Source organism: Prunus mume, linkage group LG6 (assembly GCF_029339155.1).
Source record: "Prunus mume cultivar Tortuosa linkage group LG6, ASM2933915v1, whole genome shotgun sequence".
NCBI classification, from domain to species: domain Eukaryota; kingdom Viridiplantae; phylum Streptophyta; class Magnoliopsida; order Rosales; family Rosaceae; genus Prunus; species Prunus mume.
The window spans coordinates 13,204,521-13,231,613 of record NC_142703.1 but is presented as its reverse complement, the minus strand read 5'-3'; the positions used below and the strand labels follow the sequence as shown (position 1 = coordinate 13,231,613).

Below are 27,093 nucleotides of genomic sequence, written 5' to 3'. Positions count from 1 at the left end.
CCGCCCAGTCTGTTTGTACTTCATACATATAGACAGGAACATCCCGGTAATCAGGGGATTTTCAATCTCCAAATTGTATTTTAGCTGATTGTCTGTGTCTGGTTTCTTGCACAACTTTAATCAAAGTTTGACAATAGCCCTCACCATATCCAAACCTACCACCTGCCCTTGTGGCCCAATGCTAACCAAGCATGTCAAGCAATTTCGACAGGGCTCGTTTGGTGTGTATGATATCTTCCATTTTGTGAGGATTAAATGGGATAAGTTTTCTTCACGAGTAATCCATCTTCTACCTTCCACATAGTTAAAAAAAAAATTGCATTTCTTCATTTAATATGCTAATGTAGGAAGTTATTTTATTCAATCCAATCCTAAACACCGAACGAGCTCATAATTTATTTTAGATTGAGATTACAATAATTCAAGTGGCATTATTTTCATGGTAGGCCCTACCCATGAAACTTCTTGGAGTATGGTTAGGTTATATGACATCCAATGTGTACCATTGAATTGTTCAGCCATACAACTTTCATGTCTCCCAACTTTTGAAAACGCTTAATGGAACAATAGAGAAACTACTTGGTCTTTTGTGGGGCAGGAAAAGTTCAACATGTCATCGCTAGTTTTGGTAGCATCTGCAGTGACAGTAAAACTGCAATCTCTGGTGGTAGGTAGTCTTTATTGATCAGATGAGGGGAAAAACAAAAAATCAGAGTTTCCCTGAAATCAGTGTTAAAAATTCTACTGTCAATTTCATTCATGTGTAAATCCATAATTTCTGTCACTCAAACCATGTAATTTCAGCATAAATTTTTATGAAGATAAATTTTTTATAAAAAAAATATATATCAAAACCAACAAGTCATATAAGTCTGGAGAGCCACACAAATGGACCAATCAGAAGAATGAATACAAGTGGATCAACTACAGAGAAGCATCGATTATAGCTCTCCACCAATTATTGAATCAAATGGCGACCTACCAAGATGAAAAACACATTTGAAGAAAATTAAAACTTATTGACGTAAGTCTTGCCACAATAGAATCTATTGTCTAAAACGTTACAATGCTTCCTTTTATATCTTATAAACATAACATTTCTCTGCACAGCCTACTCCATTTGCATCCAGACAAGGAAGTAGAGGGAGAGGAAAGAACCAACTCTTCTTCTTCTTCCTTCTTATTAACAATGGGTTCCTGTTTCCCTAAACAGAGAGAACGCCGTAAGGCGATCTCAACGGAGAGGAAAACGATGCGTGATCTTCATCAAAGCTGTGGTGAGGACTTTCCAGCTTGTGCCCTTAGGCCTACAGATAGAAAAAATTGGATGGCAGGCCTCAACCCTGAGAAGATTCACATACACAAGATTTTATGGCCAGGAACACATGACTCTGCAACCAACAAGATTGGATTTCCATGCATAACTAGGCCTTTTGCACAATGCCAAACTCTATCCATCTACCAACAGCTTGTCATAGGCACCAGAGTGCTTGACATTCGGGTTCAGAAGGATCGTCGCGTCTGCCATGGAATTCTTGTCACATACAGCATTGATGTTGTGATCAGAGACATCAAGAAGTTTCTATCTGAAACAAAGTCAGAGATCATACTCCTTGAAATCAGGACTGAATATGGTCATGATGACCCTCCTGATTTTGAGCAGTATTTGGTGAATCAATTTGGGGAGGTTCTCATCCACCAGGACGACAATGTGTTCAACAAGACCATTGCAGAATTGTTTCCGAAGCGAATAATATGCGTGTGGAAGCCAAGGAATTCACCTCAGCCTAAGGCAGGGGGCGTTCTATGGAGTTCTGGGCACTTGAAGGATGACTGGATCAACACGGATTTGCCATCGACAAAATTCGAAAGCAACTTGAAGTGTTTGAGTGAGCAGCCTCCAATTTCAACAAGGACATTCTTTTACAGGGTGGAGAACACAGTGACACCTCAGCCTGATTACCCTATTGTGTGTGTGAAACCGGTGACCGGTCGGATTCATGAGTATGCAAGGCTGTTTATTACTCAGTGCTTCTCTAGAGGTATTGCAGATAGGTTGCAAATCTTCTCTACTGATTTTATAGATGAGGATTTTGTTGATGCATGTGTTGCTGTTACATATTCAAGAATTGAACGGAAAGCCTGAATTTCCATTTTTGTGTAATGTCTTGTTCGTCTTCTTGGTTTTCTTGTGGATTTGCTAAAGAAACATAATGCAACAGAAACAAAATATTGGGATGAATTTGAATTAAAAACTTACAAAAAATTGTTTTCATACTAAATATGTGATCAAAAAATTTATAATTAATAGCAGCGAAACCCTGCACACTTCGTTAAACGCTATTAGTATGATGTTCCATATCACAAAAACAAATTCAAGAAATTTTTGCATGATTTCAGAATTTAAATGCGCCTCACTTTTCTTATTTTCATGATTATTCATTGAAACTTATAAGCTTCTCTGAGTTTTTTTAGCTTTTTTTTTTTCACTCTTTTTGTTTGATAAAAACACACAAATAATTAGGGGTTGCAACTTCAATAATATGATTGAACTTTCAGATGTGATTCTCATGAAAATAAAAAAAAAACTCACATTTTATAAACAAAATAACGAGATATTGGAGGAAACTTGTGTATGTCCTATTAGAAAAGTTCAAGGATTTGTGTTTGAATATTTTAGAGGAATCCGATTTTGTTTTGGATCTGAAAGTGTGAAATTTGGAAAATTTGGAAAATTAGGCTTATTATGTGAGCGTAATCAGTGAGATTGGGTTTATCTGCGGACCGAAAAAATTCAAAAGTTGTGAAATTTTCAAAAAGAATTAGAATTGTTGGATTTGATAGGAAGGCAAATGCACAACCAGATGCGTCAACAATGGCTGCAACCATGTCGAATTCTTCATTAGAGTGTAAGTAGCCTATTATTGCCAATACTCACTCCACATATTTGAAATGTAAGCTGAACTTGATATTTATTTTATCTTTTTTTGAAATAGAATATATATTAGGTGCAGGGTGTGATAAAACATATATGCATGTAAATTAATAACCAAAACACACAAGAATCATGAGTTTATTTACAAATAATTAAGCCGGTCGGAACTTAGATCTAAAATAATTAACCCAGCTCGAGCTTGATAGTAAGCACAATCATCAGAGTTGGCTCAACCTTGTAGTAGCAAGTCTACTGTGATTGGTGACATTGCATGGTTAAAACCAAATGGAGAGACATTCGTTTATCCAACCCAAAATAAAAATAAAAATAAAACACAATTAATCTGACATCCCAAGAGGTCCAAACCACTTGGAATGGAAGGATGATTGGTAAGATAGCAAGACCAAAATCAGCACCAACAAGAAGGCAACACCCCACGGTGAGCCTGAGCCACCACCGCCCCTGGCTGGGTGAGCTGGCACACGCTGTGGATGTTGGGACCGAAAGCTGAACCATCCACTAGAAGGTACTGAAGAACATGAAGCTACCACAAATATCAACAAAACAGGCAACACCATTAGGAAGAGCTGGAAATTAAAGGCTGTGTGTTGCATTTGGGCCTTGTACTCTGTGTATTGAGAAAGCCATAGCAAGCCAATGACAATGGCAAAGATGGTGAGCAAATGCAGAGGTGGTGCAGAGATGGAGGCCAAGGTCTGGCAAGTCCACCCTTGTTTCCACTCTGGAACCCTCCTCCTCTTAGGGTAGAACCACTCCATCTTTGTCCTCTTTTTCACTCTTAATTCTCCTTACGACAACAATGTTTATATAAATAAGAATGAAAGGTGATTAGGGTTTGGCTTGCTCTTCACAGTAGGTTAGACTTGCTTTGGCATATATGCTTTGAGTGTAGGCTTTGCCTGCCTCACAAACTTTTTACTTTGTACTAATATGCTCTCAGTCATGTGATGGATACCAAAATTAGCTTCTTAATTAAGGATGAGTCCATGGAATTCCTTTTTATCTTCCTTTGTTCTTCAATTTTAGTTCTTAGCTTTCCATTTGCCAAAGATATAATTTATTTATTCAATTATTTTCGAGTATTACGGCGAAGGCAGTTATTTTTAATTACCAAATTCACTATGAGATATGAGAATTGAGAAAATGAGAGGACCCCTTGATGTTGATTTCATTATGAGAGAGGACCCTTTTGTTCAAAATGTTTTAAGCTTAAAATGACTTGTATTGCTCTAGTGTCCACCAGACAATAAGTGGCCCATGGAAAATGGATAGAAGATATTTCCTATCTTTATGAAGGGAGGAAAACTTAAAAAATGACCACACAAAAAGAAGGAAAAATAAAGAAGAGGAAAAAATCCGTATGATAGACTGGCTCATACATTTGTTACAACAAAGCTTCAAACTCAAAGTACCTTCGCAAGGCCCTTTATTTGATCCTGGTGCCGAAACAACCATAATCAAGCTGCAACTTTCTTGGCTGTTACGGAATTGATGATGGTAGCGAATTCAGGACCCTAGGTGATGAAAACTCAACTTGTTAGTGTCATTTGCAAAAAAATTACAAACCAAAAACCAAAAGGTTCTAAACCACAGTACTCTCAAGGCAAATAATTGTGGTAGTATACCTTTAAGGAAGCACCACCAACGAGAAAACCATCAATATCTTCCTTCTTTGCAAGCTCAGCAGAATTGCCCCCATTTACAGACCCTGAAATTGGATCCCAATTTAGTTACAACTCTACCGGATGTCAGATAATCACTGAGAGCTAAGACTAGAATATCCCAACTAGCTGAGCACTGAGCAGAATCATTATGTTCAAATGATTCTGCGACAAGGGTCCAGGTTGGATGTTTCTAAAGTTCTTTACATCTTACAGTTAAAATTCATAGATGATGCCATTATTGCCAATATATTAACATGAATTGGCCTCCTTGACCTATTTTAAGAACATGCATAAATTCTTTCTGTTGCTTAATCACAGAGGTGAAATTTGTAAGAAACTGACGACCAATCAAAAAAAGTTGCAGGAAACAAGCTACCTCCATAAATAATTCTTGTTTTGGATGCAACTTCTGGTGACACATTCTTTTTTAGCCAATCACGAACAGCTACATGTACTTCCTGAGCTTGTTCTGGACTGGCCACCTTACCAGTTCCAATGGCCCATACAGGCTCATAAGCAATAACTATATTATCCCAGCTGGGTACTGCATCTGCACATAATAGACAAATTAGTGTCATACACAACAGACAAGCCATTCATCTTGAAACGGGACTCCAAATTTGGCTGCACAATCATGAAAAAGAAAAAGCATTTAGAAGTTACCTGCAAAAGCCTTCAGTTGCTGAAAGCAGATGTCAAAAGTTTTCCCTGCTTCCCTTTCTTCTAGCTTCTCACCAATGCAAGCAATAACTCCAAGACCCTCGTTCAAGGCATAGGCAGCTTTCTTTCCTATAAACTGCAATTAATAAATTTCAGTTACATTTTGCATTCTTATCATAGATCAGAATATACACTAATCATTTTCTCTAGAGACCTTCATAAAAATTTAAAGAAATATTTGGAACATTCACCTGATCATCTTCCCCAATTACATGCCTCCGTTCTGAGTGTCCAAGAATAACCCATGTGGCCCCAATATCCTTCAATTGTTCAACGCTGCAAAATGGAAATGGTAATTATAGTAATTATATGAGTTCATTAAACTGAAAATGAAACCATAACAGAACTATGAGAGGTATATGTCAACTCAGAGCTTATATATACCACTATTACAAGATCTGTTTTGGATGTTTATGCCAGAATCTTGAAAGGACCACTCATTGTCCTTGCAGAACAATGAACAAATAACCTTTTTGAAATTGATGCCAAATTCAAACAGGATTCTTACAATGTTTGAGAAACAGTTTTCAAGATATAATTCTAGAGGAGCTTCGAAAGGGAGGAGGGAGCGCAGAAATATAAACTATGAACCTACTGCCCAGCAAGTTTAAGATAAGTCGTAATGAGAATAGTCTCCAATCAAGACAACCAAAGATAAATTTGTAATAGCAAGATGAAAATGTATGTATCTGCAAACTACTAAGAAATTTAACAAGGCAGAGTAAACAAACCTGATTTCTCCCGTGAAAGCGCCACCTTTTCCAACCCAAGAATTTTGACCAGATATTTCAATACGATCTGTTAACGAGTTCTTCACCTGATCAATGTAAAGAAATGGTGGTGCAACGACAACATCTGTATATATCATAAGAAAATCAAAAGTTAACAACATTATAAATTCATATTCTTCAATGATATATAAATGAGATCAAAACAAACTGACTTTTACACAAATGACTCCATTCTGTAACTACAAAGTAACATAGCGGACTTGCCACCCTTAACCACCTATGCCCACCACCTTTTGGCACGTTGCATACAGTTCCAAGTTTCTTCCGTAGCTACAATTATATCACTGCCTTCTTTTCTATATAAGTCATATACACTCAAACTTATTGATCAATTTCAGACACGCAGAGTTCCCTTCCCACCAGATTTTGGTCATTCATCATGTATAATGTATTGGCAAGACTAAAGAAATCTAGTAAACCTACTGCAAATTGAAACAGGTATATACTGAAGATCAAACGTAACATTATCTCACCAACATCTGCTTCCAATTTGGCACTGTTCAAGTCAGAGACTAGCTTGCTGATAGAGTCTTTTGTGCCATTCTGAATGAAACAGCAAAGATGAAAACGTCACAAGAAGAACTGAGCCATCTTAAGATTTTGAACGCGTATATATCTTCAATATCCAACAAAAAGCAGGCTAAGAAAATACATTACGGAAAACAGATTCTACAGAGTTCTTACTTGTAAAATATATACCATTGGAGGTAACACTTGATTAACAACAAATTTAAAATTTAAAATAGAATTGAAATTTCAAGGACAGTGGTGCGCTGGATTTATGTTCGGAAAAATAAAATAAAATTGGTTCAAAGGTGGTAGCTTTCGAAAGATGATATAATGAAACTTCAAAATTGAGAACGTGTTTGAGTGGAAATGTTCTGAGCATTTCAGCCCCTTTGCTCTATGAAGGAAGCAAAAAAATTCATTTAACACAAAGGGAACAATTTACTAGAGGTAGTGCAAACAGACATTGCAGTCAAAAGAATACTTACACACTTCCAGTTTCCACCAACAAAGAACTGCAAACACAACAAAAGATACAATTAATCCAAAGAGGAGAGAATCTATAAGAGTAGAGAATCCAAAAATATCCAGAAATTTCTAGTGAAGAACAATCGCATTCTGAAACTAAGGATAATTTCACCATTTTCTTAATACCTTTAATCAATTGAGATCCAAGATTTTTCCTTTCATTTCCACATTTTCTCGGGAAACCAAACAAAAACAAGGAGAGATAAAAACAAGGAAGTTCGAATAAATGACAGACCTTTCCAGTGCCGGCCATGGCGACGATGCCTCTGGAGGCTTTGCGGGAGGAGGAAGAGAGGCGGAGCTGGGAGTGAAGGTGTTGGAAGAGGGAGAGAGACTGGGTGTGGTCCAACTTGGAGCACGATCGTCGCAGACCGGAGTAAGAGGAGACGGATTTAGGGCCAGAGAGTTGGGAAGCGAGAGATGTGGAGGCCACCGACATGCCTAACTCAGTGAGTTGGAACTTCCGAGTTTGGGTTTGCTTGCTCTGTGTTTTTACTTGTTTTTCACGAGTGAGAGAGTGAGTCACTGAGAGAAAGAGGGTGGTTGGGTTTTATGGTAACCAGAAGGATTGTAGGATAGGAGGGATGGATGGTTCACGCTGTTATTTAGAACGTCAAATGCACGCGATTTTTCCCCTTTTTTCTTCTTTTTTCTTTTTTAAAAACTTTACCAACCAACAATCTAGGGTTTGGTTTTTTTACTGGTTGTTTGTTTGCCAGGTACCAACCCAACGATCACCTACCCTATTCCTACCAAAAATTTGCCAACGGCTACGATTCCCTCGTTGTTGGTTGCCCTCGTGGCTTTTCCTTGTAATTTTTACTTTAATACAAAAATATATATAATTCTATTCAAATTTACTTGATATATAAGATTTATAAACCGAAACATATCTAAAATTAATCTCGAAACATTCTACTCAAATTATTTCCTCAACAAGTGAGTGAGACATGATATTTTCCTTCGTTGCCAATAAATAAATAATTTTATTCTTATGTGTAAGAAAATTATTGTGAAAACCTACCCCCTTGTATAAAAACCAAGAATTAAACATAGGTTTCATCTGAAAAGAACATGGGTCTCATCTATGATGACATTCTTTGGCTATTCAAACCTATATAGGAACATAGGTCTCTTTAGTGAATTATTATAATAATAAGTAGAGCAACTGTTGCCCATTCATTTTCTATGTTTTTACTTCAGAAATGATGGCACAAAATAATAAGATAATATATATTGAAGGTCGATGAAAATTGATTTCTGACTTTATTAGAAACATCCCTAGTTGAAGTTGATTAATTAGAAACATAATTAACTAATTCCTACAACTGAACTCTTTGGCTCACTAGAACACAAAGACAAACGTTTATTTTGATTTTAAAACCTAGTAAGAAAGGGCTGGGATAGTCTTGGGTTTCAGTACAAACTAAGAAACGGTTAAGAAAACAGTTGAGATGATAAGGTCAAGTTAGCCGCTTTATTTGTCTTTCATTAAGCATTTGTTGGTCAAGCATGCCAAAGAGACAAAAAAGCATATTCATTTTGGATCAATTTCGGTATTGTTGCATCATATTATGCACCCAATACACACAGACATGCACTCAAAATACACATACATGTATATACACGAGCTTCGGTTCAATGGCGAACAATATATGGTCTCCATTCTTTCGAAGTCCATTTTGAGTTCAAATCTCATAAACGAGAAGGACAGTAGTTGAATGAGTAAGGATTCCGCTTAATGAAACAACTGCAATTATATTGAGAAATCCACAGCATAGAAGGCTCTCTGGCCAATTTTCACCATTCACTCCTAGTCTTGGGTTGGATGCTAATCATTTTATCCGTTTATCTAATTTGTGGCTTTCATTGGACATTTCCTTTCTATTCATGCCCATGAAATGAAAGCAACCCCCTCAAAATCCCTTTCAGCAATTTAGTCCAGAAGTTTTCGCCAATCACAGCCCGTGACATCATCACGTATTGGCCTTTTTGGACCTTCAGGATTATGACATAGTTCGTTTTTATACGAAAAGATCTTCAGATTCGTCTGGAGAAAATGCAACACTTTGTAACTACAGACGCTCATCTGGCTTCTCTGCCAAGAGATCTCACAGGCTCTCACTTTACTCAGACATGATAAGTCTTAATCTCTTACACTATACAGTCTACAATTTCATGCTTTAAATTTACGTCCGACATCATATCCGTGTACAGTCGGACGTATTTTTATGCTCTGATCAGATGCACTTTCAGTGAAAAATTGATTGGTGAGAAGGAACAGAAATGAACATTGTATTATTTCATCTGAGTCATCTCCACGACTCATGAGTAGCCCAACATGTCCCCTTATTCACCTTCACCCTCAATACATAAGAATCCCTAAAAATCCTAGTCAGCAAATGCCATTGAACTAAAGTATCGCGGGTTCCACACCAAAGGTTCAGGCCCGGGTCACACAAAATTTCAAAGGATTTGGGATTGGCAAGCATGTTTTCTCATGGTAACCATTTCGAATCCTAGTCAGCACATCTGATCTCTTGCTCACTATTGACCATTGAAATTTGTGGCCACCAACTGTTTGATCAAATGAGTCTTAGACTCCCATGGGATACAAAACAACAGAAACCTACCTGATCCAATCTTTTCTAGCACTCTCTAGCTAGCTACAATGGCCACACCCTCAAACACCAACTTTAACTCCCATATCTCAGGAAAACAGAGCATTAACCAAAAAGCTTTAGCTGCAGAACAGTTTCCTTGGTGGTTTTCACCAGAAACGGGAATTTACCAAAGCAAACACCTTTCCATTGACCTCCCATCAGACCCTTTTCTTGATATTGTCTCCTTCATTTTCTCACACCAGCATGATGGGGTTTCCTCAGCTCTCATTGATCCTCTTGTGGGTCTGCAATATCTTACTCACAGCTCTACTCTTCTGTCAAGTCCATGGCCTCTGGCCTCCAGCAAATGGGAATCTCACAAGGTGATGTTGTTTTGCTTCTTTTGCCAAATTCCATTTACTATCCCATTGCTTTCTTGGGTGTTTTGTACCTTGGTGCTATTGTCACAACCATGAATCCCCTCAGCAATCTAGCAGAAATCAAGAAACAGATTGCTGATACCAAAGCATGTCATGCTTTTACTGGACCTGAGAATGCTGATAAATTACAAGCATTGGGCATTCCTGCAATTTTGGTTCCAGAAAATGCACTTTCGGGTTCTTCAAAGGACATTTTTTCAGTTTTTTATAAGCTTATTTATAGTAGGTGTTATTTGGCTCTAAGGCCAGTGATTAAGCAGCAAGACACTGCTGCAATAATGTATTCGTCCGGGACTACTGGTGTAAGCAAAGGTGTTATGATAACACATAGGAATTTCATTGCTACAGTTGCCCATTTTGTGCGTTTTGAGGCTTCACAGTATGAGGCTTCAAGCTTGGATAATGTGTATTTAGCTGTTCTGCCATTGTTTCATATCTACGGGTTGTCGCTTTTCGTGATGGGGTTGTTGTCTTTAGGATCTAGAATTGTTGTGATGAAGAGATTTGATGTCAATGAGGTGATCAGGGCAATTGATAGGTATAAAGTTACACACTTCCCAGTTGTTCCACCAGTATTGACAGCATTGACAAAAAGAGCCAAGGATGGCTTGGCCCCTCATAGCCTCAAGAGTTTAAAGCAGATTTCTTGTGGTGCAGCTCTGTTGAGCATGAAAACCATAGAGGACTTTGTTCAAACCTTTCCTCACATCGATCTCATTCAGGGCTACGGCATGACTGAGACCACCGCGGTAGGAACTCGTGGTTTCAACACCGAAAAGCTTAGGAAACCCTCTTCAATAGGGCTTTTAGCTCCAAACATGCAAGCTAAAGTGGTGGACTGGAACACTGGATCCCCTATGCCTCCAACAAGTACCGGTGAGCTATGGCTACACGGACCGGGGATTATGAAGGGCTACTTGAACAATGCCAAGGCAACATTGTCAACAATTGATGAAGAGGGCTGGCTACACACCGGAGACATTGTGTTTTTTGATGAAGATGGATACTTACATCTACAAGACCGCTTAAAAGACGCGATCAAATACAAGGGCTTTCAGATTGCTCCTGCAGATTTAGAAGGTGTGCTGATCAACCATCCTGAGATACTTGACGTTGCTGTGGCAGGTGCCATGGATGAAGAAAGTGGAGAGGTTCCTGTGGCTTTTGTGGTGAGGAAGCACAGAAGTGAACTAAACCATGATGCTGTCATGGATTTTGTGGCTGCACAAGTTGCTCCATACAAGAAGGTCAGGAAGGTGGTGTTTGTAGATTCAATTCCAAAGTCTCCAGCTGGGAAGATCTTAAGAAGGGAGCTTAGGAAGTTTTTGAATTCTAGACTCTAGGACAAGTTTAGATTGTCTTCTGGTTTTTGTAGTGGGGTTTTATCACATTTTCTAGGGAAACCAAACAAAAACAAGGAGAGATAAAAACAAGGAAGTTCGAATAAATAACAGACCTTTCCAGTGCCGGCCATGGCGACGATGCCTCTGGAGGCTTTGAGGGAGGAGGAAGAGAGGCGGAGCTGGGAGTGAAGGTGTTGGAAGAGGGAGAGAGACTGGGTGTGGTCCAACTTGGAGCACGATCGTTGCAGACCGGAGTAAGAGGAGACGGATTTAGGGCCAGAGGGTTGGGAAGCGAGAGATGTGGAGGCCACCGCCATGACTGACTCAGTGAGTTGGAGCTTCCGAGTTTGGGTTTGCTTGCTCTGTGTTTTTACTTGTTTTTCACGAGTGAGAGAGTGAGTCAGTGAGAGAGAGAGAGGGTCAGGGTGGTTGGGTTAACCAGAAGGGTTGTTAGGATAGGAGGGATGGATGGTTCACGTTGTTATTTAGGACGTCAAATGCACCCCATTTTTTCACTTATTTATTTATTTATTTATTTTATTTTATTTTTTAACAAACCAACAATCTAGGGTTTGGTTTTTCTACATCTAGGGTTTGGTTTTTTTACTGGTTGTTTGTTTGTCAGGTACCAACCAAACGATCACCTACCCTATTTCCTACCAAAAATTTGCCAACGGCTAGGATTCCCTCATTGTTGGTTGCCCTCGTGGTTTTTCTTTGTAATTTTCGCCTTTAACACCAAAAAAATATATAATTATGTTCAAATTTACTTGATACATGAGGTTTATAAACCCAAACGCATATAAAACTAATCTCGAAACATTCTACTCAAATTTTTTCCTCAACAAATGAGTGAGACATGATATTTTCCTTTGTTGCCAATAAATAAATAATTTTATTCTTGTGTAAAAACCAAGAATTAACATAGGTTTCATCTGAAAAGAACATAGGTCTCATCTATGATGACAATCTTTGGCTATTCAAACCTATTTAGGAATCCACCATTTGTGAATTATTAATAACAAGTAGAGCAACTGTTGCCCATTCATTTTCTATGTTTTTACTTCAGAAATGACGACACAAAATAATAAGATAATATTATATGAAGGGTCGATAAAAATTGATTTCTGACTTTATTAGAAACATCCCTAGTTGAAGTTGATTAATTTGAAACATAATTAACCAATTCCTACAACTGAACTCTTTGGCACACTAGAACACAAAGACAAAAGTTTTTTTTGATTTGAAATTGGTTTAAAACCTAGTAAGCGAGGGCTGGGAAAGTCTTGAGGTTTTTTTTTTTTTTGGTCAAGGAAAGTCTTGAGGTTTCAGTACAAACTAAGAAACAGTTGAGATAATAGATAGTGGCTTTATTTTGTCTTTTCATTAAGCATTTTTGGGTCAAGCATGCCAAAGAGACAAAAAAGCATATTCATTTTGGATCAATTTCGGTATGGTTGCATCATATCATGCACCCAATGGACACATACATGTATATACACAAGCTTCGGTTTAATGGCGAACGAAATATGATCTCCTCTTTTTCGAAGTCCATCTTGAGTTCAAATCTCATAAACGAGTACAACAGTAGTTGAATTAGTAAGGATTCCGCTTAATGAAGCAACTGCAATAATATTGAGAAATCTACGGCATAGAAGGCTCTCTGGCCAATTTTCACCATTCATTCCTAGTCTTGGGTTGGATGCTAATCATTTGATCCGTTTATCGAATTTGTGGCTTTCATTGGACATTTCCTTTCTATTCATGCCCATGAAACGAAAGCACCCCACTCAAAATCCCTTTCAGCAATTAAGTCCTTCAAATGTTTTCACCAATCACAGCCCGTGCCATCACGTATTGGCCTTTTTGGACCTCAACTCAAAGATTCTGGATTATGACATGGTTCGTTTTTATACGAAAAGATCTTCAGATTCGTCTGGACAAAATGCAACACTTTTAACTACAGCAGCTCATCTGGCTTCTATGCCAAGAGATCTCACAGGCTCTCACTTTACTAAGACGTGATAAGTCTTAGTCTCTTACACTATACAGTCTAAAATTTCATGCTTAAAAATTATGTCCGAAGTCATATCCGTGTACAGTCGGACGTATTTTTATACTCAGATCAGATGCACTTTCAGTGAAAAATTGATTGGTGAGAAGGAACAGAAATGAACATTGTATTATTCATCTGAGTCATCTCCATGACTCATGAATAGATTTCCCCTTATTCACCTTATTCATGACAATATTTCCCCTTACTCACCTTCACCCTCAATACAAAAGAATCCCTAAAAATCCCTGCAGCAGCTTCTATCCGCTACAGCTAGATGCAAAGGCCACAATAAACCACATACACTGTTTTCACATTTTCACTGAACAAAATAATGTCTTTCTTGAATATCAAGACTGCTATTTACAACAAAAAATACATGTTCCTGTGGACTAGATAACCCTATCTTGTATATTTCCCTACTGCAATATCAGTGTCTAAACATGCTAACAAAGAGAATATGGAAATCCATTCAACGCCCCATACCTTGCTAATGAAAACCAACCAACATCGTTTGCCACCTTAATGCAAGAAGACACCTGCAGAAAACAAAATCTTTATACTTAGTACTAACACCATAAGCATTCTGCCACAATATATACAGTAGTTTAGTTCAGAGCTATGCCGCATGTTCAAGCAACCTTAAAAAACAGTTCACTAAAATCAAACAAATGGAGCACTTTGTTGACGCTATTGAAGAACAAAATGACCCTGCCTTGTTCTGTACTTTGTTACCTTTTCTCTTTTTAGTCATCAGCTTTTGTGCCACCAACTACGCTATTAGATGAGCTATCCTGTACACTACGAGAAGAAGAACATCTGCTTGAAGAACTCCCTTCTGTAACCTTGATTTCCTTCCTCGCTGACTTCTGAGATTTTCTTCGTACTGATGATAAATCCTACAAAACAATCAATACGTCAATAAGGACTGAACTGTCATAGCCCCAAAAGGTAAGATAAAGCCAACAAGCTCCATTATAATTTTATTAAACATGGTTGAAAAGCTTTATATCATTCTTTAAACAACTTAGAAGGCTACAACTGACCTGATCAGTCATAGATCCAGGAGTTTTCAATTCTAGTTCTGTCGTAACATCATTTGAATCCTCACTTCTGTCAATTTTACTCTCCCCGGATAATTTGTTTCTGGAATCTTGTTTGCCTGAAACACGAGACCGACTTCCTGGATGCACTACTGGCGATACATATTGGGTGGACTGCTGTTCAACCAGAGTATTAGGAGTAACATATGGAACAAAAGTTGAACAGGGGTTAGGAATGACCCCAGGATTCTGATTTGGGAAATAATGGTATGGCTGCATATGTGGATGCATGGGAATTGGACCTGGAGGCATTGGCATTGGCATTGGATATGGATATGAAGGTGGGGCCATTACAACCGAGTGATCCATAGCACCCCAAGGGAACATAGCCCTGAGTCTCTGCTGATACTGAGCATTAAGGTTCTCAATGTCAGATTTAAGAGATGCCTTCTCTTCTCTGAGATCATTTTTCTCATGTGTCAACTGTTTATAAACAAAATAGTGATTAGATGCCCCATAAAAGAATCCAGCATTGGGCATAGTTCACCAGGATATAAAAATAAATAAATAAATAAAACACTAAATCACCTCGCGAGACTCTTCGGTTAGTGAAGCACAATTAGCTTTAAGTTTGTCTACTTCCGATGTCAAATCCTTCAGCACTTGAATTGTATCAGCTAAAATGGTTGCTTTGTCATTTTTGGGTCTGTCTGGATCTGCGTTTTACAGTAACAAATGTAAATCAATACAAAAGTGTGGGATATTCATGTATCCAGCAGTTATACAGGAAAATCCATAAACGTGCACCATAATGAAAGTTGCAAGCAGTTATACAGGAAGAATACTACACATTAGTAAGTTGAAGTAATTCCCATAAACCAAACGAAGGAACTTGTGCAAATATGCAGTGGCGCAAAGAATTTTCAAATGCAACTCTATATAGCGTAGTGGCAGATAAATCGTGTCATATGGCACTCAGCTCCATAAGGACATTCAAACATAAACAATCTACTCATGCACAGTACTATAAAGAAATGATACAAACATAAGACAATAAGATTTGACAATAGAAATAGTTGTAGATGCCAACATCTCTATCATGATATCTATGCCAAAGAGGTAGCCAAAGCCCATATGATAAATGGAGTACCTAAAAGATATAAAATCCAAAAACAATAGAGTATAACAATTCAATTGTACCTAAAACATTCCCCAACTCAAGAAACTGCTCGTTCAGTCGATCCCTCCTCAACTTCTCCCGGTCAGCCTTCTGAATCTTCCTAGCAGTTAGACAATCCTTAGTTTCCCCTTCAGGCCTTTGGCTGCAAACAGTAATCCATCACAGATTGACTAGAGGGTAACCACCAATTCTGGTGTGCAAGAAAGTCAACTATTGAAAAGGCATTGTGCACACATTGATTTGATAACTGGGTTCACAAACTTCACATCATAGAATTTGCACACAACAAAACATTCTCTAAATTAAACTTTTAAATGTGTTTAGCCACAGTTCTCAATTTGATTGTAAGCCCATTTACACTTAAAAATGCATATGAACCTTGAGACAAAACAAAAATTATTCATAATTAGCTCAATCAGAAACAAACATTTACACTGAAAAATGCACATGAACCTTGAGACAAAACAAAAATTATTCATAATTAGCTCTATCAGAAACAAACCCAGAAATGATAACACCATAAATCCAAGACTCAATCGTTTTAATTGGACCCCCTGGTGATAAAATGCCAAAATATACAAAATTTAACAAACAAAAAAAACCAGAGATAGAAAGAGCACGACGAACCTTGAATCGGGTTGGGAGCGGCCGGAGGGAGTACGGGAATCGGGAGGGGGCTGAGGAAATTCTATGGCGGAAGGAAATGGAGGTGGCGCAGATTGGATGAAGCCTTCGTGTTTGAGCTGCTGACCCATGAGAGCCTACGCGAATTATCTGGTGGAAGAAGATGAACATGGAGCCATCTACGACTTGCGAATTGCAGCAGCGAATAGGTTTCTCAGGTGTCGTAGAAGTGGTTACGTAACTTACGATGCGCCAATCTTATCTGCGCTTACAACCAGAGGGCGTCGTTTTGTGCTTCCTTGGTGAAGGACTTGCTGTCGTTCGGAGTTAGAGTTACCGGTATTTTGATCCTTTTTCGCTTTTTTGTTTTTGTTTTTGTCCAAATGTATTTTATTTTGACTGATTTATAGGTATTTTATTTTGACTGATTTATAGGTATTTTATTTTGACTGGTTTATGAAAATAACTAGGTATGTTTGGGATTGCTTCCAAAATGTTAAATTACACTCTCTAACAATCAAAATTGTTTTTAAAGCATATAACCACGTGGCTATACTCTTTTAAAAATAAAAATAGAAAAAGAGCCACCTAGTCGCTAAGTGGGTCCTTTTTATAAATATAATAAAGAATATAATTTTCATGTATTATATACTTAATTTTTTTAATAAATAGTAAATATAATATATTTAAAGAGTATAGCCATGCGGTAGCGACTGTACTCACTTTTGATACGAGACTTGTCGTCCTAAGATTAACGCGAAAGAAAATCAAAACGACGACGTCACATCAATTTGTGTCCTAAACACAATTTCCAGTATTTTTATTTATTTATTATTCCAATTAATTAATTTAGAACCACGATAAATTCTGAATATCGTCGTCATTTTTGACCCATAAACAGAAGCTAAATAAGTCCCTGCTTCGACACTGTGTCGAAACCCACGCGTTTCTCACTACAAACAATCCACACCAACTCCACCTAAAATAACCAGAGCTCGCACCCATGGAGACCAAGGCGATTAGGGTTTTTCTCTTCGCTCTCCTCCTCATTGCAGCCCCTTTCCTCCAAGGTCTCTTTCTCAATTCCCAGATCTAGATCTATTTTCTTTTTGTATTGTCTCATTCATTTCGTCTGCTGAAATATGATTTTATGCATCGAAACAATTTACTGGCTAGTCTATGGTGGTTGCATGCTGGGTTTGACTTTGTTGATCCATGCAAATGAGATCTGATTCGATTGCCTTTCGTGTTGATCGATCATGCGCTTTCAATTCGATGTTACATTGTTTTATTGGTTTGTGCTCGAATTTAAAATTTATTATTGATATGTTGCTTTGGGATGGCTTAGTTGAGTTTGTTGTTGACAATTTAATTAGTTGAAAGCGAAAATTCACTTTCAAAGTCGCCTTTTCAGCTAACATGCAATCGCTTTCGTGAGTTTTCTGAAAGCAACTTTATATTTGTTAATGAACTTTTTTTTCCCATGCCTTTTATGCCAAAACATATGTAATGCGTGCATGCTGGGTTAGATAAGCATAAGTTGGGTCTTGAGTTGAATTGGCAGTTTTAAGTGTGATCTACGTGTTTGATGAGGCTTTGCTGATTTAGATTCAGGATATTGGTAATGGTGGAATGCATGATGGTATTTACATGGATTTGATGTGACTTCGAAGCCAGTTGTACTGAATTTATGGTTCTTCCTCTTTATAGTCGCCAGGGGTCAGTCTGATTCAGAAGTGGATACTTCTGAAACCGTAGAAGAAAGCAGTGATCTCGGGATTGTTGGCGAGGATGTACAAGATTTTGGAGATGGAAATTTTAGCCCAGCTCCCGGTGTTGATACGATCTGTGTCTTCCCCAAAAACAGCGCTAAATGTGTGAATCTTATCAATATTGTACATAGAAAATTTGCCCCTTTTGTTTGGTTTTGAGAAGTGAGTTTTTACTTTGATCTCGTTTTTGCAGCGGTGACTGCAGGGGAAGAGACTGAACTACTGGTTGGACTGAAAAATGATGGTAATAAACATAAATTTTCTTATGTGATTGGACTCTCTCGTTCTCCGAGTGCAATGCAATGCTTTGTTCAAAATTTTTTGTCACCTTTATGGTGTACTGTGTTGCCGCATCCCTTTGAAAGAGCAAATTCTTGTTTGTGGTTGTGTTAATGTACTTTTTTACTTAATTTTTCGCAAATGTTTAGAGCATAGCTTAGTTGCTGTTTTGATGAAAAACCAGGGGAGTCAAGCTTGAATGTGATTGCAATCAAAGCCAGTGTCCATCTCCCTTTTGATCACAATCTGCTGGTCCAGAATCTTACTGCACAGGTAATTTTTGTTATGCTTAGTTTACATATCATTATATAATGATCTCTGGATTTGCTTTTGTATAGGCGTGCTTCATTAGGAATTTTTTTTGTTTTTTAAACATGTTTTTAGAATATAGCAACATTTTATGATGATTTGTCTTTTCTATTAACTATTGAAGATAATTTGATTTCCATATTGCAGTATAATATCTTTTTATTGGCTTGCTTCTTGAAATATTGCTCTGTAGTTACGTGTAATTTAATTTACAAGTGAAGGATATGTATGTTTAGCAAATAATAGTTTGTTAGTATCACTATTTTCAACATTGGCTGGATATGCATGTGCAGCATAAGTTTGTTATACGAATATCTTATGGATCTTAATGAAATATCTTTTCATAACTGACTTGATAAAGATCATACCCGTCAATGCCTTTTTTTTAGCACCTGACATCGGGCCTGAGATGTGGCGTCCATTCATCTAATTTTGTAAAAATTCTTATCCTTCATTTGAATCTTAAGCGGATGAGGCTGATGATCAGATTGAATAGATGTTCAATGTTGCAAATATATTTTGAAGCTCAATCAAGAACATTGTGAGTGATGAGAGGGCAGTTTTGGTCTTTAAGTAGAAGATTCATGTTTTGCCCTATATGAGGCGTTGAACTGATTCATTTGAAAGTATGGGTGCTTTATTACTTTGTGTTGTTTTGACATGGTTCATAACCAAAAGTTTATCCATTCATTTGTTTGTAAAGGGCATTACCATTGGGTTTGTTTTGTATTTTTCCTGCACCATTCTTTACTTTCTAGGTTGGAAACCCTGTCTCTTTAGTTTCATCTTGTGAATTTTGTGTTATGCTTTGCATTAAAATTGCTTATGGCTAATTTTTGTTGGTTAATTTGTCAGTTGTATTTAACAGTGTTGGTTTAATTGTAGACTTTTAACAATGGGTCAGTTCCAGCTTCGGCTCAGGCTACTTTCCCATACATATTTGCTGTCAGCAAGTTCTTGCAGGTACTTGCGTTCCTATGGAAGTTCTATGCATTGCTATTTATTAACATCTGAAATTGCTCGCATTTGCAGTCATCTTTACTTTCAAACGCATTTAAATATATGGAGAGGTTTAAAAGTTATGATTGGCCTGAAGCAATTTATTTGTATTGTGCAGCCTGGAACTTTTGATCTTGTGGGTACCGTATATTATGAGATAGACCAGCAACCATACCAGAGCACCTTCTACAATGGTACCATTGAAGTTGTTGAGGCTGGTGCTTTCCTGAGCATTGAATCTGTTTTTCTTGTCACACTTGGATTTGCCCTTCTTGTCCTCCTAGGTCTATGGATTCATGGCCAAATACAACACCTTTCCAAGGTATTGAAACTTATTTGTGAGATAGTTTTATTGCTAACACACTATTGAGATAACTATAAGAATGCACGTATAATATCCCATGGGTATATATGCAATGATGAGAAAAGACAGGAAAGCTCTTCAAATTTTATCCTTTCATCTCCTCATGGCTCTTAGTTCTCATAGTTATGTGTTTATTATAAACTTTGTTCGTTTTTCTCATAGTTCTGTTTTTTGTGTGTTTATGGTTAGAAAACTAAGAGGGCTCCCAAGCTGGAAGTTGGAACCAGGGCTACAGATGCATCAATGGATGAATGGCTTCAGGTATGCAGTTGATGCTGAATCATTGGACTAAAAAGTTTCCCACAATTTCTTATCTGTTCACTTGTTTCACTAATTTTCGGATTTTGTGTTTCCAACTGTTCAAACGTGGGGTCTTACAATTCAAAACAATTTTTTTTATAAAAAATTTAGATCTCTCGTCGACCAAGTAATGCCCTCATTAAATGAGTTGCTTCTTGGAGAGCTTCAAACGTGCGTTTATAACCTTAGTCTACATTTTGAATGGGGGGATTCGACTAAATTTTTTCATGTTGAGCTACAAGCATCTGTTCTTGTAATTTAGTATATGTTTACAGTAAGTGGTTCAGCTGAGTGGCTTTAAGTTTACCTTCTCTCTTGCTCATTATAAATCCAAGAATCGATCCTGATATGTTTCTCTTTGCTGCTTTTGATGATCAGGGAACTGCATATACTCAGTCACTCAACAAATCATCAAAGAAGAAGAAATAGATTACAGAATTTGGCGCAGTTCATCTGCACAAGACATTACAGTGAAGTGCAGACTCTTGTAACTCACGCTAGGGATATGGAGATATTTAAGAGAGGCGGAAAACTCGAGCTAGTTATGGAAATTAGACCAGAAAAAACGGAGGAAAAAAAAAACGTGCCTTGATGTTGTAGACTTGAAAGAATTTTTTACATTTCATTTTTAGAGATGAAGTTGAGAAGTAAAACTAACGCAGATTTTATGTTAGGAATCATACAATTTTGTTGAAGCTATACAATTTTTCTTGAGATTCTCATTTTGTTCCAAAATTTGCATGGATTTGGCTTACTTGTGGGTGAAATTAAAGTCGGTTTTCTGCTTCATATATCTTTGATGATATGCAAGACCGAATGAGGTTTTCTGGTGAGACTGCTGCAGCGTGGAAGCTGAAATACTTGCAGCTACTTTCTGGTTTTCAACTATGGAATTTATGCAATGGTGGCAATACTTTGTTGTGAGAAATTTTATTTAATTTTTCTTTTTACAAAGCGGTATTCAACATGATCGAGATTTTATAGATGGTTTTATAAAATTAGCGTCAGATTATGTCAGCTGTGTTTTAAGACAACATCCGGTACATTGTCTTAAGTGGTGGTAAATTAGATCAATTAACGTTAGTTGGCCTGCCAAATATTAGGAACAATTGAGTTGAGTTGTCCTGACTGATGTGTCAGGATAATGCTTTTAGATTTTTTCTATTTAAATCTCACACTTCTTTTTATTCACCTCATATTCCAAGTTCACCTTAACTTCTAACTGAAATTTTCATAATTTTTAAGTAAACCCCACTGTCTTCCCAAACTACCCCTAAATACACACCAATGAGAAAAAAAAAATTAAAAAAAAACTCATTAACCTCACATCCCACACACCCAACTTTCTCCTTCTGTGTGGTGTTATGTCGAGCAGAAGCAGTCGCAGCCCTTCTCCGGGTGTTTGGTGCAGCAGGAGTTTTAGGCACCTCAGTCTTTTCTTGGTCCATCTCTTCTGAAATGGCTCTCCTCATTTTTTTCTTTGGGTTCCATCAATTTCCACAGCCACACTAGGCTCAAGCCGCCAAAGTTTTATCTCAGTTGTCCAGAACCAAATGAAAACAAATTGCTTAATTAACACTATGAATTTAAGCACCTAAGTTAGTAATTACTAGAATCCTTAAGAACATAAATAAAATAAAAACTAATGCAACAAGAAAAAATAAAAAAAAAATACTTAATGTCATCTCTAAAAACCCATTTGCACAAATACAATTAACAATCACCAAGAACCCAGATGATAAGAACCCCAAAGAAAAGGAAAATGTAACCAAAACTTGAAGAAATACTGAACCAACTACTAAGGATCCTTTCAAATAAATACCAAAAAAGAATAATAAATAACCCAGATAACAGCAACGTCAGGAAAACAATTATAAATTCAGAAAAAACTAATAAAAAGATTACTCAGTATCAATAAGATAATGGCGATAGAATTACAAGTGGTTATCTTTATGTCTTCATGAATGACAAATGAAGAGCAGTCATGCGAGAGCTCGATGATTGCCTGGACTTTGCAAGCAGTGGTTTTTGTTTTTTTGTTGTTGATAGCAATGAATTATGTCCTTAATTTGAGCAATCAACAACCAAAGAAAAGCATAGGGTTTAAACACAATAATAAGTGGATGACCTTTTTTGTCTTTTAACTCAATAATAAAACTTAAGAGCTTAATGATTTAAGTATTGGAGTGAACAAAGAAAAGTATGAGGTTTAAATAGAAAAACTCTGATTTTATGTTGCTCACTAATCTTGTCCTGACTGAACAGAATGAACATTTTATTGCAATAGTACTACGGACTGTAAAAAAATTTCACGTTTCAAACTTCAGGGCATAAAATGATGTAGGTTTAGGATATAGGTTTACTTGATACATGTGACACGTGTGGTTTACAAATGATCATGGGCGAAAAGGTTGAACAGTCTTGTCACCTATTAAATTGTTCTAGCAACCAATTTGTTTTTTTTTTTTGGGCCCTTAAAAAAATTAAGGTGGGGACATTCCTTCAAGAACTTCTTCCATCTTGTTTTCACAAAGTAAAATTGGTGGATCCTCCATTGCCAATAATTGTACGAATTCGAATTTTATCTTGAAAGGTGTGTTTGTGTAAAACGTTGTTATATCAGTTACAATATAACTTTTTGGTAAGTTTTCTGGTGGTGGTCCTTTACCTTATGTAACCTCATAATTGGCAAGTTTTCTGTTTTTGGCCTTCGAAGTTAATGACTTAATATTGTAAGATACCCATCAACTTACCTTTCCCACTGGTCTGATTGCTCTACTTTGAGCAGCCCCCTACTTTTTTGCCCATCTGCCCTATGCTTCCGCAGTTTTGGAACCCCACCATCACGCGCATATGCAGTAAGTAATCAAATTTTTTATTATAAAAAAATACAAGCGATATTGAGGATGAGAAATTGAACCTTCGACCTCAGGGTGAACGCTCTTAATCACTTGAGCTACAAGTCTCTATAGTAACCAATTTTAAATTTGACAAAGAGAAAAATGGGTAGGCTGCAGGCTTCAATTCTAATTTCCAACTGCACCAGTCTCCCATTTTAATTCATTTTAATAGGCATATGATGAATGTGTGCACATTTAATAAACATGGACTTGGACTTGTGATATGATGAACTTAGCTGGTTTTTTGTAGTTTGAAATGATCACGTGAAGTAGATATGTACATCAGATCAATCATGCAAATGCCACAATTTTTTTCTCCTTTTAGGCTTCCCAACTGCGAGAAATTAAAGCAACCCAATAAAACAAAATATGGGAGCAACAATCATATACAGAAAATACTTGTCTTTCTTCTTTCGAAAATAAAACTCATACTTTCTTATCAATTATAGTTTGATGCATTCGAAAATAGAAACTCATACTTTCTTATCAATTATAGTTTGACGCGTGTGTACTGAAATCTTTTTTAATGTATTTTTTATGAACTACTTTTGCATATATGTGACTTGTATTACTGTCGCCAAATTATCAGGTGCAAGTAAAGGGTATGGATTATTTTGGTAATTTAAACATGGGTTTGTGTAAAAAGGAGGGTATTAATGTGAGCTGAATGAGTAGGTTTTGACAGATAAGAACACAAAACTCATTAAACTTTGCAGTTGGGAGGTCATTGAATGAAAGATAATGGCATATTGGGGGGTGAAGCCGCACTGCACGTTACTGTCATTTTCTTCTCCCCTAAACGTAAGGTCATCTAAAAAGAGAGGGTCCCTAACCTCATGTGAAGCCCTTAACTTCAGTGTCGGCGTGCCTTTAAATCAAAACCTTAAGGACACTATATATAACAATGCTTGTAAGCTTTGTAATACCATAAGCTTAGAGAATTAAGCTGTTTTCTTTTCCTTCCTATTCTTTGTTGGGGTGTGGTTCCCAATGAAGATTTTTACTCTCTGTCAAGAAGCACTTTTGCACAAGTGCTTCTTGTTGTCTTTGCTTTTTGTGAGCTTTTGTTATGCTGAACATAAGACAGTTGAGGTAGTAGGGGTTGGAGAATGTACTGACTGTGCTAAAAATAGCATTAAGACTAGCCAGGCCTTTTCAGGTACTATAATTTCTGGTTGCATTTTTCTGTCTAAGTTGCTTAATACTCTGATGAATTTTTCATTTGCCATGCATTTCAAAATTTGATAGTGTTAAAAATTACCATGTGAAACTTTAAAAAGGGTCAAAGAAAGTGACTGGTCGTTTGATACTGGGGAACAATTTTCCTCTTTATTAGGGAATTCTTGGGGTTACTTGTTTGGCTCAGATGGTCCCTGATCATTAAGAGTTTTATCCCAAGTAACACAAATCTTGTAACATCAAGGTTTTATTTCTGCGGGACATATCACGTGGTAGAACACTTACACTAAACTCTCGCCTTCTCTATTGAATAAAGAAAACAATAAAGGTTTGTGCACAATTAGCATTGTCATTAACTTATTTATAATCAAAAGCACCTCTTTCAAAAAAATTTGATGAAGAAATACAATAAGTGACCTTAGTTAATTTCTTTTGCAGGTCTTCATGTGACAATTGACTGCAAGCCAGCAAATGGGCACTTCAAAACAAGAGGGTTTGGGGAGCTCAACGAGGAGGGAAAGTTCATAGTGTCCCTTCCCAAAGAGATCGTAAAAGAAGGAGATGATGAACTAAAAGAGGAATGTTATGCCCAACTTCACAGTGCATTGGCTGCACCTTGTGCTGCCCATGATGGCCTAGAATCTTCCAAGATAGTCTTCAAGTCCAAGACTAGTGAAGGAAAACAAACCTTTGGAGTGGCTGGTGGCAAACTTAAATTCTCACCAGTAACATGCACTTCTGCCTTCCTTTGGTCTCACCCGCTTCCCAAATTGCCACCTTTAATTTTGCCTCCATTTCCCAAACCACACCCACTCTTTGGACACCCATTCCCACCCAAGGTCTTCCCTCCTACCTAAGTCTTCCCTCCAAAAGTACCAATCTTTAAGAAGCCTCTTCCCCCACCAATCCCAATTTACAAGCCGCTTCCTCCACCAGTTCCAATTTACAAGAAGCCTCTTCCTCCACCAGTTCCAATCTACAAGAAGCCTCTTCCTCCACCAGTTCCAGTTTACAAGAAGCCTTTGCCTCCTCCAGTGCCAATATACAAGAAACCACTTCCACCAAAACCACCAAAGAAAGTTTGTCCACCAGTTCCTGTGTTCAAAAAGCCACTTCCACCACCAGTCCCTATATACAAAAGCCACTTCCACCACCAGTCCCCATATACAAGAAGCCACTTCCACCACCAGTCCCCATATACAAAAAGCCACTTCCACCACCAGTCCCCATATACAAAAAGCCACTTCCACCACCAGTCCCCATATACAAGAAGCCACTTCCACCACCAGTCCCCATATACAAGAAGCCACTTCCACCACCAGTCCCCATATACAAGAAGCCACTTCCACCACCAATCCCCATATACAAAAAGCCACTTCCACCACCAATCCCCATATACAAAAAGCCACTTCCACCACCAATCCCAACTTTCCAAAAGCCACTTCCACCTCCCATTCCCATTTTACAAGCCAAAGCCACATCCATCCTTTAAGCCTCTCCCTCCATTGCCAAAGATTCCACCATTCTTCAAGAAACCCCCACTCCCACCACTCATTCCTAAACACCCTCTTCTTCGCAAGCTTCCTCCTATCCCCAAAATCCACCCAAAATATTACCCCCACCCAAAGCCCAAGTTTCCTCATATTCCCAAAATCCACCCAAAGTTTCCTCATATTCCCAAAATCCCCCAAAATATTACCCAAAGCCCAAGTTTCCTCATATTCCCAAAATCCACCCAAAATACTTCCTCCACCCAAAGATTGGCAAGTTACCACCCCTGCCACCTTTGGTTCCTCAATATCCTTAGGCTGTTGCAGACTTGCAGTACTATTTTTTTCAGTTGTGAGTAGGATCATGGATGTTGTGTGGTGAAAATAAGTTAAACCTTCAAGCCTTATATAGATGCCAAGATCAGAGAGAGAACTCAGAGAGTGGAACTGAAACATTGTTTCCCTTGTTCTATTTATTTATGAAATCGACTTGTGTGGTCATCCCAGTGTTTATAAATTTTCAGATGCTAATTAATCGTGTCATTTCGAATGCTAGTTAATCATGAGCTGACATGATTAATCACTCATAATTAACAGTAAATCGAAATTTGTTTACTAATCGGGGTCGTTATCGATGGAATGCCGATGAATTCTAGTCTCATGCTATTGCACGTGCCTTCTAACTAATCACCATGCACCTACATAAACAAACACATAATTATTTAAATGATTTTGCATCTCCATTAGCTTGTGCTAGTAACTGGTAACCAAGAACCCTCATGTGCATGTATGGTTAAGAAACCAACAACCTCAAAAGGATCTGCCTCTCTCTGACAAAATAAAACACAGTTCTCATTTATTGAAGATGTACTCTTTCCTACGAAGGAAGTACATTTGTTTTCAAAGAAACCCCTCAACCAATTGTGAAAACTTTTATGATATGTCGGCATAATATTACAAATTCACTCAAATTATAATACGTGCGTAACTGTGAAAACCCTAAAACTATAAATCCTATAATAAAAGCATCCTGTAAATGCTAATTAATC

At 37.5% G+C, this 27,093-nt stretch overlaps 7 protein-coding genes across 8 annotated transcripts; 4 read left to right on the top strand and 3 right to left on the bottom strand.

Moving 5' to 3' along the window:
* Positions 1-64: 64 nt before the first annotated feature.
* LOC103334986 (uncharacterized) lies at positions 65-2,164 on the top strand. 2 transcript variants are annotated; one of them, XM_089054894.1, is made up of 2 exons: positions 65-1,024; positions 1,214-2,164. In XM_089054894.1, exon 2 carries the CDS (start codon positions 1,253-1,255, stop codon positions 2,144-2,146), a length of 894 nt encoding a protein of 297 aa, XP_088911020.1. In that variant the 5' UTR covers positions 65-1,024; positions 1,214-1,252; the 3' UTR covers positions 2,147-2,164. The 2 variants fall into 2 exon arrangements, with proteins under 2 accessions (XP_088911020.1, XP_088911019.1); XM_089054893.1 differs by having other exon boundaries at positions 1,111-2,164.
* Positions 2,165-3,018: 854 nt separating this feature from the next.
* LOC103334987 (uncharacterized) lies at positions 3,019-3,838 on the bottom strand. The gene has a single exon (XM_008237973.2). It carries the CDS (start codon positions 3,712-3,714, stop codon positions 3,274-3,276), a length of 441 nt encoding a protein of 146 aa, XP_008236195.2. The 5' UTR covers positions 3,715-3,838; the 3' UTR covers positions 3,019-3,273.
* A 319-nt stretch (positions 3,839-4,157) lies between these two features.
* TIM (triosephosphate isomerase) lies at positions 4,158-7,713 on the bottom strand. The gene is made up of 9 exons (XM_008237974.3): positions 7,402-7,713; positions 7,127-7,153; positions 6,605-6,674; positions 6,072-6,195; positions 5,532-5,616; positions 5,284-5,416; positions 4,997-5,170; positions 4,582-4,664; positions 4,158-4,470 (listed from the first exon to the last, which is right to left on the bottom strand). Exons 1-9 carry the CDS (start codon positions 7,603-7,605, stop codon positions 4,414-4,416), a joined length of 957 nt encoding a protein of 318 aa, XP_008236196.1. The 5' UTR covers positions 7,606-7,713; the 3' UTR covers positions 4,158-4,413.
* Positions 7,714-9,695: 1,982 nt separating this feature from the next.
* LOC103334989 (4-coumarate--CoA ligase-like 6) lies at positions 9,696-11,690 on the top strand. Its single transcript, XM_008237975.2, is given in 2 exon segments — positions 9,696-10,060; positions 10,063-11,690. Coding segments are annotated over 2 exon segments (1,713 nt in total). The 5' UTR covers positions 9,696-9,837; the 3' UTR covers positions 11,553-11,690.
* Positions 11,691-13,897: 2,207 nt separating this feature from the next.
* Positions 13,898-16,825, bottom strand: BHLH121 (basic helix-loop-helix (bHLH) DNA-binding superfamily protein). The gene is made up of 6 exons (XM_008237976.3): positions 16,456-16,825; positions 15,849-15,970; positions 15,237-15,364; positions 14,652-15,131; positions 14,341-14,504; positions 13,898-14,144 (listed from the first exon to the last, which is right to left on the bottom strand). Exons 1-5 carry the CDS (start codon positions 16,581-16,583, stop codon positions 14,352-14,354), a joined length of 1,011 nt encoding a protein of 336 aa, XP_008236198.2. The 5' UTR covers positions 16,584-16,825; the 3' UTR covers positions 13,898-14,144; positions 14,341-14,351.
* A 523-nt stretch (positions 16,826-17,348) lies between these two features.
* LOC103334992 (Translocon-associated protein (TRAP), alpha subunit) lies at positions 17,349-21,197 on the top strand. Its single transcript, XM_008237977.2, has 8 exons — positions 17,349-17,522; positions 18,163-18,327; positions 18,418-18,468; positions 18,688-18,776; positions 19,698-19,775; positions 19,930-20,133; positions 20,365-20,436; positions 20,854-21,197. The coding sequence occupies exons 1-8, from the start codon at positions 17,456-17,458 to the stop codon at positions 20,902-20,904; spliced, it is 777 nt and encodes a 258-aa protein (XP_008236199.1). The 5' UTR covers positions 17,349-17,455; the 3' UTR covers positions 20,905-21,197.
* Positions 21,198-24,294: 3,097 nt separating this feature from the next.
* On the top strand, positions 24,295-26,561 carry PRP4 (proline-rich protein 4). The gene is given in 5 exon segments (XM_089054638.1): positions 24,295-24,534; positions 24,993-25,688; positions 25,691-26,010; positions 26,012-26,217; positions 26,295-26,561. Coding segments are annotated over 5 exon segments (1,458 nt in total). The 5' UTR covers positions 24,295-24,365; the 3' UTR covers positions 26,362-26,561.
* The last annotated feature ends 532 nt before the right edge of the window (positions 26,562-27,093 follow it).

Bases quoted from the DNA above. Each gene is read 5' to 3' on its own strand.
- LOC103334986 (XM_089054893.1), top strand. From the start codon at position 1,190: ATGGGTTCCTGTTTCCCTAAACAGAGAGAACGCCGTAAGGCGATCTCA.
- LOC103334987 (XM_008237973.2), bottom strand. From the start codon at position 3,714: ATGGAGTGGTTCTACCCTAAGAGGAGGAGGGTTCCAGAGTGGAAACAA.
- TIM (XM_008237974.3), bottom strand. From the start codon at position 7,605: ATGTCGGTGGCCTCCACATCTCTCGCTTCCCAACTCTCTGGCCCTAAA. The intron at 6,196-6,604 runs GTGAGATAATGT...TGATATATACAG, and splicing joins CAAATTGGAAGCAGATGTTG to ATGTTGTCGTTGCACCACCA. The intron at 4,665-4,996 runs GTAGCTTGTTTC...ATCCAATTTCAG, and splicing joins AACAAGAATTATTTATGGAG to GGTCTGTAAATGGGGGCAAT.
- BHLH121 (XM_008237976.3), bottom strand. From the start codon at position 16,583: ATGGGTCAGCAGCTCAAACACGAAGGCTTCATCCAATCTGCGCCACCT. The intron at 15,971-16,455 runs GTTCGTCGTGCT...TACTGTTTGCAG, and splicing joins CGCTCCCAACCCGATTCAAG to CCAAAGGCCTGAAGGGGAAA. The intron at 15,132-15,236 runs GTGATTTAGTGT...GTTTATAAACAG, and splicing joins TAACCGAAGAGTCTCGCGAG to TTGACACATGAGAAAAATGA.
- LOC103334992 (XM_008237977.2), top strand. From the start codon at position 17,456: ATGGAGACCAAGGCGATTAGGGTTTTTCTCTTCGCTCTCCTCCTCATT. The intron at 17,523-18,162 runs GTCTCTTTCTCA...TCCTCTTTATAG, and splicing joins TGCAGCCCCTTTCCTCCAAG to TCGCCAGGGGTCAGTCTGAT. The intron at 18,469-18,687 runs GTAATAAACATA...ATGAAAAACCAG, and splicing joins GGTTGGACTGAAAAATGATG to GGGAGTCAAGCTTGAATGTG.